Raw genomic sequence first — 12,500 nt, 5'->3', positions numbered from 1 at the left:
CAATTCACTTCTTTTGTTGGGATTTTCCTTTTGTTGGGCACAAGTGCAGATGTCTACAGGAGCTGTTTCAGCGTTAACTAAACAACGTAGGTCATGATATATTTTTTATGTTTTCTGCTTTCAAATTGCTTTAAGTGAATTTGCTGTTGTGAATATGGCTGTAAAAGCTTCTTTTACTTTCAAAATGTGGTGTGCTTCTTTCTATATTCTTTTTAAATTTTCAAGTATTGGTGCGCGTTGTGTGAAATTAAATTCGTGTTTGTTTTAATAGACACTTGAAATACTGTGGTTCCGTGGAACAGCTAACTGTACTTTGAAAATACTTATCCAGGGTCCATGTAATTTACTGGCAATACATTAATTATAAATTATTGGTTAGCTACATGTAGTTCTCCCATGGCCAAGTAAGCTTAAGCTTATTTATTCTAGTAATCCTTTGAAGATATTGCAACAACTACAACCAGGTGATCTGGTGACGTAATTCGGACGACTGGGGAGAAAATTTTTAACGCCGTATCCCACAACCGCGTGCGGCCTTGAATGTTATTTCCGAATTCAACATGGCAGAGGTGAGGTTACCGTAGATCTTGGCGGTTTCCACTTGAATGTTCGTTCAGTAACGGGAAATGCGGGAGACACGGAATGATCTGTTGAGTTTTGGCGATGGAAATACTGCAGGAAATTTGGAAACAAAACCTAAGGCTGCGCGCGGTTGTGGGATATGGCGTTAAATTTTTTCTTCCCAGTCCTCCAAATTACATCACCAGATCACTTGGAATGTAGATTTTGTCTGAATGAAGGAAGAATTTGTTTGTCCAACAATACGAAAGATATCGTTGACATTACAATGTATCTATTGTTATTAATGTGCCAACCAGAGCCTCATTGACTGTCGAAACAAAGGGTCTCTCACAATTTGTTCCTGCGATTGGCAAATTTGAATAACAAAGGCAATTTTTGTAAAACATATATCTTCCCTATTTATAAGGGATTTAGTAATTTCACTCTAGTGGGGGAGTGCTTAGATTTCCTTTCTATCACATTTTAATTTGATGATTTTAAGAGATGTTAAAATACAGTACTAAACCCTGGGGAATGAAATGAAGTGGTTTATTTACCAATGGTTTCTCAGGGATACTCAGAAAAAATATCTGAGTGCTCCTATGCAGGAGTCAAATCTAACAACCTTTGGATTACTAGTTCAAGATGCTTTACCACAGAGCTATGTACAAGAGACTCGTGAGAGTTTATACTGTTGGCCATTAAACTAGGTTCACACGATAATAATTATTTGCTGAATGCGAGGTAAATATTGGTGAATGGAAAGCAAAACAAATTCAAGGTTTTAATTCACTAAGCCTGAGGTGAACAATAATATTGTAAATATTAATTATTGGTGTACTAAGTACATTTACATGGTTGATTATTTGAAAAATAAGCATTTTTTCTCAAAAAATAATACTAATTTCTTCGTCTGTCACTTCGACAAAACAGCTTGTGGCCATTTTGAAACAAAACGTATTAGTAATAATCACCTCAAGAGCAACTAATCAGCACAGAGAATTTTCATTATCATCTAATTGTACTAATAACAATTGTTTTCATTGTTGTCCTGCTATGCTGCTATAATCTATTTGTGATTGCACAGAAAGAGATGTTGTATGTTAAAGTTAACTCTGGTGAATGAAATGAAGGAATTCATGACTGCTCCTTTGCAGGAAGTCCAAATATCCTCCAGACACCGTTGATAAATAAATCCCTTCATCACATTTTAATGGTTTAAAAAATATTCATTACATGTAGTTTTTACCTGGCATCTTGTCTGATGAGAGAATAACAGTTTGTGATCAATTCTGCTCTTGAATTATTTTTTTTCTTAAACTAATAGTATTGACTCCTCTCAGTTTGTTGTCACACAGTGTTATGCATGCAAATATTGACTTCATTGCAAGACATTTCACGTATGCTCAAAGAAGTGTTACCGTATTTACCCGTGTATAAGTCGACCTTTTAGGGCCTCAAAAGAAGCTCCAAAAATCGCCCTCGACTTATACACGGGTCAAAGATTTTGAGCCAAGTTCCAGCTAAGTAATTTATTCAAAATTAACATAATAATGTTAACGTTGTCTTGGACATAACGAAGGCAGTGGACAAAAGCCAACGTAAAAGACTTCAAAATGAATGACAAAAGACTTCAAAACGAATGTAAGCAATTCCAGTTGAAATGAAAAAGGATTTGTCCAGCTCTAAATGTTGAAGATACTCACAAGCACAAATATGAAATAGACACTGGAAATTTTCGTTTTCCAAAGGCAGAAAGCTCTAAAAGTCATTTCTGTTTCTTCGAATAACACACGATCATTCAACGGCTTAGTAACCTGGCGCAATACCTCGTGTTTGCGTGCAAGCATCGTCACTCGTGTTGCGTGAAAATGCTGGTTGGTAATGAATGTTTTTTATTCTTTATACAAACCTGGCAGATTTAAATGCTTTTGCAAACTTCGTATTGTTTAGTTTATGAGTTTTGTTTTGTTTGTCATTTGAGAAATTATAAGTCAAGGACCAATTAAATCTTGCACATTTTCGCATCGTTCCCAAGTTATTTTCAAAGATTGACTCCTGCTTCTGTGATGTTGCATTGTGCTCATCCTCTAAAGCTCTTTATGGTTGAACAACGAAACAGGTGAGTTTGAGGTTTACATGTTCGATTTTCTGAGAACTTGTTCGAAACTTAAGGACAAAATTCCCGCATATACAACAGCTGCTGAACAAGAAAACTATTAAGCGCTTGTGGCCCTGATTTTTTTGTGTATCCACATTTCCAGAAATCGAAGAATACAAGATTAGTGTCCCATGAACATTTAACAAAGAAATTAAGAAATTGCGTTTTTTGCCATCAAAATGGGGGGTCGACTTATACATGGGATCAACTTACATGTATACACAGGTAAATACGGTATTTCTTTGCAAATTCATGGCCAAGTCTTTTTTTCCTAAACTTACATTGTATTTTAGTACTAATTTTGGTAAGTTCGTGTGGACAAAATATCCAAGGGAAAGGGTTGATTTCTATAATTTGTACATTCATTTTTTTTGTATGATTAAAGACAAGGATTGTTGTCTGCTTCTTAGGCTTCTGTTATTTTCCACCGGAGACTGGCCCTTGCCGAGCTGCCTTCCGTAGGTGGTATTTCAACAGTACTGCTAATGAGTGTGAGGAATTTATTTATGGAGGTTGTGATGGCAATAAGAACAACTTTGAAACAGAGGCAAAGTGTAATGAAACATGCAAGTCATCAATCTCAGGTTGGTACTGGTAATTTTTTTGTTTTTTTTTTTTTTTTTTTTTTTTTTTTTTTTTTTTTGAAGAAGTGAGCAATATGGTGCATGTTTATAATGTGCAGTATTGTACCTTTGGAACCTACATGTATATACATGTATACCTTCAAAACCAGGCAGTGTGAGGAACTTGAAGAGGACAGATCAGAGAAGAAAGGAGAGACAACAACATTATAGACCAGTGTTATGTTACCACCTAGAACAACATGTCTTCATTGCAACCACAATTTGTCGAGCAACAATAATCAAAAAAATATGTGTATGCTTTCAGATCAGTTATATGAGGACACACTCCTGACCTTTCATTACCCAATCATCAAAATTCCTTAGGCTAATTGAAGTCCATCGTCTGCAACCTTTAGGGATCACCCCGACGATGATGAAGACATGTACCTGTATTATAGTGTACATGTATGTGCAATATTCTTGATAAGTTTGTGAGGAGATCTGATTGGGCCATGCTAGGATCAGCTTAGAGGGCCCTCTACATTTTCAATGGCTCTCTCCTGATGCATGTTTCATGTGGGTCAGATCTTTGGCTTTGTCAAATTCTTTGCACTAAACCTTCCACTTTTGTGGGGCAGTAGTGTGTTGGCAGAATGAACACCTCAACACAATCAGCTGTATTGAAAACAACTTTGCAAAAATTTTCTCCGTTCACATGGACGACCTGTGTGCCTACTGGCAATTTTCATTTAGAATGTACATATATACATGTAGATGTAAGAGTTCTTGGCTTTGTGTTGCAGATTCGATGCAAAATACAATCCAAACCTATTTCGAGCTTGTTCACAACGGAGTTACGCCTGAGAAACCTGTACCATTTTTTCCTCAACCTGGGAGGTTTAGGAGAAACGTAGTACCACAGAATCCTTCTAAACGGAAAGTCGATAAACTGAATGGAAATGCAGCTTCCCTGGGGATCTCTGCCCATGACTTAGAACCATACTTTACCACTGGCAAGTTGAGATCACGAAACAAGAGATCACTGACAAGTAATGATAAGTTTGAATTTATCAAAAATAGAAGAAAGATCCTCTCTTTTTATCCTTTCTACAGGATTAATTCTCATCCTGTCAGCAGCTTTCATGTGTGAACAAAGTAAGATCCAAACCACCCCGAGGTAGTGAAGGGAGGGGGGTGTTCTTAGGAATCATTATACATGTACAATATGTATGACTGTTTGACTGTTGAAGAGCTGCACTTGTTTTTCTTTTGTTTGTGTATTTTTTTTTTTTTTATCTTGCAGGGTTCTTGTTAAGAGCCAGTAACCGGTTATTTTTACCGGCTGTTTAAGTAAATGTTACTGGCTGTTTCACTGAAATATTTACCGAAATTATCCAACGAATTTTTGTCTGTTCAAAGGTGAAATCACATTGTGTTTATGGGAAAATATTGCTTTCCCCTTCCAACCAATCCTGTGAAGATATCTGGCACATGTTACCGTCGAAAATATACCGTTTTTAAAAGCAATCCAGCTTGTTTTTTGCCAACTCGTCCCTCAAAACAATGTTCGCCATGTTTCCTTTCCATTCCTCCCGCCGCCGGGGAAATCCCCCATAATCCATTATTAAACGTTTACAACATGGCATCCACACGTGGAAAACGACAGAAAGGTCTTTCAGAATTTGGTTTTCAACCAAAGCGTCAGAAAAGCGTTGGTGAGTGAAAATCAATGAAATACATGTAGCACAAGCTACTTTCTTTTTGCTGAGTATTAATTAAATTAATTTAGGAGCAGCTGGCACGCGACAGCGATCGATACGAACGTCAAGTTAAGACTTGAGCTCGCTAGCCCATGCAGGGGCAGGTAACAAGGTTACCTGCTATTTTTGGTTTTTTTTACCTCCTGTGCAGAAACTTAGCAAGAACCCTGATCTTGTATTTTTTCTTATTACCGGTAACTATTTTACTTTAACATGTGTAAAATATAGAACAGTCAACTGCTGACTTGAACTCTCATGCATTAGCCTTTTGCATGTACTTTTGAACAAGTGCAGTCACGTACAGAGGGTTTTACAGTACATGTATATACTGGTACATGTAATAAATGATGAAATGGTATATGGTATATGGTATGATCTAACTGCGAAGATCATAGCTTAACTTGATACATGTAATAGGACAGTACTGTTTAGCTTGGGGATTATGTCTTGGATTTCCCATCTTGGCTTGTTGACTGCCAGAACAGTCAAATTGTCTCCCTTGATCTGTTCACTAAGGTCAGTCGTAAATGAAATTGTTTGCATCATGGTATGTCATATTATAATAATTTGTGCCATCAATGCCAATAATGATTGGCAGTGAAGTACAACTTGTCTGCATTGAGTGATACAGCTGTATCTTGTTGTCTTTTTTTACTGCCACTTTTTCTTGCAGATAATATTATCAGTGTTCATGACAAACTGAGTGATCCTAACCCAAAGAAAGAAAATGTACTAAGAACCTCCCAGCCTATAAGGTACTCAGCTATCCACACTAAAGCAAAGGAACAAGACAACAAAAATGAACAAGGTCCAACTTCTGAAATAGAGGGTGGAGCTAATGACACTAGCCTTGAAAAAGATCCATCATCGAGGAAGAAGACTGGAAATGAAGAAAGCGAGAATGAAAAAAGCCACACTAAAGCAAAGGTAGAAGACAACAAAAATGAAGAAGGTCCAACTTCTGAAATAGAGGGTGGAGCTAATGACACTAGACTTGAAAGAGATCCATCATCGAGGAAGAAGACTGGAAATGAAGATATTGAGAATGAAAAAAGCCACACTAAAGCAAAGGAAGAAGACAACAAAAATGAACAAGGTCCAACTTCTGAAATAGAGGGTGGAGCTGATGACACTAGACTTGAAAAAGATCCATTATTGAGAAAGAAGACTAAAAATGAAGAAAGCGAGAATGAAAAAAGCCACACTAAAGCAAAGGAAGAAGACAACAAAAATGAAGAAGGTCCAACTTCTGAAATAGAAGGTGGAGCTGATGACACTAGACTTGAAAAAGATCCATTATTGAGGAAGAAGACTGGAAATGAACATATTGAGAATGAAAAAAGCCACACTAAAGCAAAGGAAGAAGACAACAAAAATGAAGAAGGTCCAACTTCTGAAATAGAAGGTGGAGCTGATGACACTAGACTTGAAAAAGATCCATTATTGAGAAAGAAGACTGGAAATGAAGAAAGCGAGAATGAAAAAAGCCACACTAAAGCAAAGGAAGAAGACAACAAAAATGAACAAGGTCCAACTTCTGAAATAGAAGGTGGAGCTGATGACACTAGACTCGAAAAAGATCCATCATCTAGGAAGAAGACTGGAAATGAAGATATTGAGAATGAAAAAAGCAACACTAAAGCAAAGGAAGAAGACAACAAAAATGAACAAGGTCCAACTTCTGAAATAGAAGGTGGAGCTGATGACACTAGACTTGAAAAAGATCCATTATTGAGAAAGAAGACTGGAAATGAAGAAAGCGAGAATGAAAAAAGCCACACTAAAGCAAAGGAAGAAGACAACAAAAATGAAGAAGGTCCAACTTCTGAAATAGAAGGTGGAGCTGATGACACTAGACTCGAAAAAGATCCATCATCAAGGAAGAAGACTGGAAATGAACATATTGAGAATGAAAAAAGCCACACTAAAGCAAAGGAAGAAGACAACAAAGATGAACAAGGTCCAACTTCTGAAATAGAAGGTGGAGCTGATGACACTAGACTTGAAAAAGATCCATTATTGAGAAAGAAGACTGGAAATGAAGAAAGCGAGAATGAAAAAAGCCACACTAAAGCAAAGGAAGAAGACAACAAAAATGAACAAGGTCCAACTTCTGAAATAGAAGGTGGAGCTGATGACACTAGACTCGAAAAAGATCCATCATCTAGGAAGAAGACTGGAAATGAAGATATTGAGAATGAAAAAAGCAACACTAAAGCAAAGGAAGAAGACAACAAAAATGAAGAAGGTCCAACTTCTGAAATAGAGGGTGGAGCTGATGACACTAGACTTGAAAAAGATCCATCATTGAGAAAGAAGACTGGAAATAAAGAAAGGAAGAATGAAAAAAGCCGCATGAGAGAAAAGGAAGAAGAGGACGATCAACATTCTGACCACGAGACTGGAGTTGAAGACGAAAATAAAGGAGATGGGCCTTTGAGTCCAGACAGAGAACGTGAAAGCAAAGTTGACGATATTGGAAAAGGAGAGACTCCAGAGTCTTCCAGAAGAGGACAACCAAAGGCAAGTGATGACGATAGTTATTTGCATCACGACCTTATTGTTTTATTTACTGTGTTAGAGGTGTAACTGTTAGTTGGCACTGGGGTTGGAGATCAGATAGCAGTTTCTTAGCAAACGAGGTTTCTCAGCCCGGTGCTAATTATTCAAATCAGACTGGGAGAGTGTTGTCTCACAAACGATAGAGGTTACTGCTGTGCATGCACACATTATGAAAGCCCTAATGTTATGGTTTTATATGCTTGTGAAAACAAACAACACAGCCAATGCTTGCGTTTGTTGTTAGGTTGTTTACTGCCCTTTTTTTTCAAATTGCCACCCCTTTCAGGTTAGTTAATGGCTCAGAAGACTTCATCCAGGCAGGAATAAGTCATTACGTTTTTCCATGCTACAATCTTGGCCAAAACTCTTGGAAAAAATTCTAGCTTACCGGTAAGCATCATTTGGCACGCACTCACAAATATATTGGTCCTTCCCCCCTTCCCCCCATACCAATGTTGATAATGTGATGCAAAATACTCTGCAAACCTTTGGTCGCTTATTAAAACAACAGTGGAATGTGGGCAGGGGCGAAAGTAGGAAGAATTGACTCTTTATCACACAGGCAAATTAGAGCGTCACATTTTCCCAACGAGTTTTGTTCAAGATTGTAGATAAACTTGTCAATAGTAAAACTTGAAAGGGGGTATGTCACAGTATTTTGAGGTGTTTTTGGAAGTCTTTAGTTAACCACGAGTTTTGAATTCGAAAAAGGAACTAAAGAACCTCTTTTTCCAATGAGGTTATCTTTACATACTCATACCGCGTGACCAGTAACTGGTCAGCGGTCAACTTTAAAAAAAAAAAAACAGCTGACCTCGATGAGCTCTAAAATTGAGCCCGCGATATGGTCACGTGTTATTGGTCACATTGGCATACATAGAGGCGTGGACCTAAGTATGTGAGTTACCATATTTGCTTACCCATGGTGCTCCGCGCGGAGCTCCACTAAAACTGGAAACTTCTGAAAAACTGGAAACTTCTGAAAAACTTAAACAGGGTGATTCAAATTCCAGGTTACTGTGATTTTCATAATTCTGCGGAATCTCGTATCCAAGCGCCAAATGAATGCCCGAGCTGCGTTTTGACTTCCATAAATGCGTGACATAGCCGACCATTCATACATTCCAACTCCACGCCGATGGAAAGCAATGGAATCTGTACCAATCTTTTTAATAAAGAACCTCGAAAAGGATATCTGTAATGGTATTTGAGATGTGAACGAAACAAAAAACTCCAATTCACTTTCCAGAGGCGGAGTCAAAAATTGACCCATATCACCTCTCATGCAGTGTGAGGGTAGACATGCAAAGACAATGCAAAGACAAAGCCTTTATTTCCCACAGATTCCAAAATGGCCACCGATTGGTGCTTAGCGCTTGAAGGTGAGATTTCGCAGAATTATGAAAATCGCAGTAATGTGTAGAGACTCGAAGTCAATGTTTTCAAATTTAAAAGTCCTCTCAAATTTGTTTTGTGTTGTCGTTTCAACTGGCTGTCTTGTTTGTTTGTTTGTTTCACAATAGGAAGATGGCCATCATATGGATTTGCATCCCAACTACGAAAAGAAAAGGTAACTTAATAATAAGCACCATGCTCTTTAAATCGCTCATAGCATCAAGTCATCGTACTGCAAGAGAAATCGAGTGTCCACGCATTTGCATTCAAAGTTTTTTTTTTTTCTGAACAAGATGCTACAGGTAGCCTGCACTTTGCTGGAAGGCGTTTTAGCCTATTTCCTTTAAGTTCATAATATTTTGGTGTTTTTACAATGTCTCCCTCAGTATCCAGTTCAATAGGCCATTATCGAAATGTATCAAATATTCGGCTTGATACTGAGGCAGTGAGGACAAAAACAATAGAAACCCGTTGGAATGAGTTATGAATGCGAAAAATATTTACATATCATCCACTCTCCTTTGTCTTTGTCCTTACTGCCTCATTATCAAGCTGAATTTTATTAAATCGAAAAAGGCCTATTCCGTAGTCCAAAGTCCAAAGTCAACATTCTATGACGCAACTATTGGGTTACAGTGTAAATGTTATCGTGGAATAGTTGATCACATCTAAAACTATTGTTAACGGCATTGATTCCAATCAACGGATACTTTATGTGGTTCTTCGATGGCCTTTAAAAATATTTAATTATTTTTCTTAACAATACCGTGAGAATATTATCCAGGTGAGATGTACATCTACGATAGCCGGATATTGCAATCAGCGAAAACACAAAAACTCATTCCCGGTCACGCGCACAATTTTTATATAAATATCCCCCCACCCTGGTTTATCACGTAGCCTGCCATGGTCTGGTGGTCATCACGAGCGCCTGTGAACTAGGAGATACCGAGTTCGAATCCTACTTGGGGTACCTTCTCTGAGGAGTCGCCCAACCATGAGCAGTTCTATGATATGAGAAACCTTACGTATGCGCACGAAATTCGCGACCCGGAAAAAAAAAGTATTAAAGGTTTCTGTTTCACATTTTTGTCCGTACTGAAGTAACATTATCGGACCCAGCCGTCGTATTACCATCATACATACTTAATTGACCACTCCCCATAGGGATCCATGCCAATGAAACGTTATCAGTAAAACAGAACCAAACATTAACTTTAAGAATCCTACCTGGTCGGAGCTGAGTTTTCGGACGTGACATGTCCTGGCGTCGCAAGGCGTCTTGCGAGCGCCGAAGGTTCGAGCTACCTGGGGGGGTCTGAGGGCATGCCTGCCAGGAAATTTTTTAAAGTATCGCTATGAAGAAGTAGTCGACTTAACGCTATATAGAAATTTGGTTTATCAACGGCGTTGATAATGTAAATTGACCACCGTACAGAGATTCTAAAAGCTGACGTTTCGAGCGTTAGCCCTTCGTCAGAGCGAATTGGATTCGGTGGTCAATTTACATTATCAACTCCTTTGATAAACCAAATTTTTGTATACTACGTCCCCAACGACGCAGCACTACAGTTTCTTTAGAAACTACCCCTTCATTAACGCTATATAGAATCGCTGTTTTTTTTGTTTTCAAATTTCGCCGGCGCCGCCATCTTGAATAATTGTGACGTGTTACGGTTGCCCCGTTGTTATTACACAAAATCTCTTTCTGTCAGAACAATAGGCCAACCATAACACGACACAATAGCCCTTTCGGAGTTATCAGTGGTTTTCCCACATAAACGAGGCTAAGGGGTCATTTTGTATCGAATTGACCCTTAAGCCTCTCTTGCATGTAGTTTGAAACAAAAAAAATGTGTCAGCTCCAATAAGGTCTATTCTTCAAGATGTCTGCGGCCGCGAAATTTGAAAGTGAAAATAAGATATTTTAAAATTCACTTTTTCTTACATAAACAAATTTCGAACAAATTTGTATGTAAACATAATTTCATTCGGTTTAAACTTATTCTGTAGTAAGAGTGGAGGTTCCGCGTAAACCAACGATCCCCCACATGGTATGATGATAAAAAAAATGAGCCAGTCAGTCGGTGATTTTACATCACAACGCATCCTCTAAAGTCAATATCCAAAGAAAAATTGTCACCACATGAACTTTGCCAGTCTTTTCCAGTTGCATCCGTGATTATGTTATTCTTCTTGTTGTAATAGTTTCTACGATGGTTCTGATGGTTTTGAACACCAGTCGAGCCATTTTGCCGGCTTCTTCCTGACTTCCATAGTGATGGTATTTGCTGTGTACGTAGTTTATCACAACAGACAGAAGGTACTGTGTTTATTCTGACTTTGAGATTGAATAACTAGCACTAACGTGAAGGTCAAAAATGTCTTCCCCGGAATGCCTACATTAGTTGCATGTAATTGTACACCTTATCGCAAGATTACGAATCTCTATCTCTAATTCTCACCGCGTCTGAACTTGTTCAAACTTTCCTAGAACTTGCGCTCAATTTAGCAAGAGTCAACTGTGTACCGGTCTATCAATCAGTCTCTAGTAGTGGCTCAGTGAGCGCTTTAAAGTACTTTTCGTATGGAAAGTAAGTTTGAGTTGGTGTTTTTCAAGTCCAGTATATCGTGACTCGAGTCACAAAACATCAATGTTCCCGAGTTGAGGATCGAACTGTTATTCGTCAGAATTCAATGAGTCTTCGAAAGACCGGAAAAAAAAACGAATTGGAGGATTGAGGGGCCCTAATATCAAATACTGGTGTAATATGTAACCTTATTATATTTCTCAGATACATGTAGTACGCGCGCTGTAATTGGCTAAATTAGCGGGCCATAAATCAATGGGAAAAAATTCAGTCCGTAACTTACAGTACGGACCTCAAACTCGGTTAGTAAGAGGTATGTCATTTTTCCGCCTGATCCCCCCCCCCCCCCCCCCTCCCTTTTATAACTGGAAGCCCTGTTACTCTAGGTAATTTGTTATCATAGAATTGGGAGTAAACGTCTAGCAGCAGTTCCACTTCAAGTTCTTTCCCGGCGTTACTCCTATGAGATGATTTCAAAGCAACGTCACTTTAAAATATAACTTTGCGCTAGGGAAAGTGTTCCGCGATTATTCCTTGTCGTTACCAGTGTTATCGATAAGCAAAGCGGGACAAAATTGTTGTGCTGACTTGTTCGTTTTGCCTGTTTCCACAGATCGTTGCAATCATCACAGAGGGGAGAAATGACAGTGGTAGTCGTAGGCGTGGATACAGAAAACTGGAAACCAATGTGGAGGAGGCTATGCCATTAATGAAAAATTCTGATGTAACTCATGTCTATTAGAATGCATTAATTACATTATTGTAAATTTCTTGACACAATTAGAACTTAATTTGTTGTATTCGGGGGAAAAGGGGAACATCCCAGCCAGGTAAATAAGTACTTGTTTAGAAAATGCTTTCGGGGTTATGTTAATTATCCCTCAACCTTGTAGTTCTGTCGAGTATT

General features: G+C 38.3%; 1 protein-coding gene across 2 annotated transcripts in view; it reads left to right on the top strand.

Moving 5' to 3' along the window:
• LOC138040952 (uncharacterized) overlaps positions 1–12,500 on the top strand; it is a 15,411-nt gene that overhangs the window by 209 nt on the left and 2,702 nt on the right. Inside the window, exons 1-7 of one of the 2 annotated variants that reach the window (XM_068886686.1) lie at positions 1–86; positions 3,133–3,306; positions 4,089–4,334; positions 5,719–7,568; positions 9,131–9,177; positions 11,211–11,325; positions 12,207–12,500. The exon at positions 1–86 is cut by the window's left edge and continues 209 nt beyond it; the exon at positions 12,207–12,500 is cut by the window's right edge and continues 2,702 nt beyond it. In XM_068886686.1, the coding sequence (XP_068742787.1) occupies positions 1–86; positions 3,133–3,306; positions 4,089–4,334; positions 5,719–7,568; positions 9,131–9,177; positions 11,211–11,325; positions 12,207–12,335 (2,647 nt within the window). In that variant the 3' untranslated portion in view covers positions 12,336–12,500. The remainder of the gene's footprint in view (positions 87–3,132; positions 3,307–4,088; positions 4,335–5,718; positions 7,569–9,130; positions 9,178–11,210; positions 11,326–12,206) is intronic. The other variant, XM_068886687.1, reaches the window with a different exon arrangement.

Source organism: Montipora capricornis, chromosome 3, assembly GCF_036669925.1.
Source record: "Montipora capricornis isolate CH-2021 chromosome 3, ASM3666992v2, whole genome shotgun sequence".
Lineage (NCBI taxonomy): Eukaryota > Metazoa > Cnidaria > Anthozoa > Scleractinia > Acroporidae > Montipora > Montipora capricornis.
This window is presented reverse-complemented; position numbering and strand designations above follow the sequence as displayed.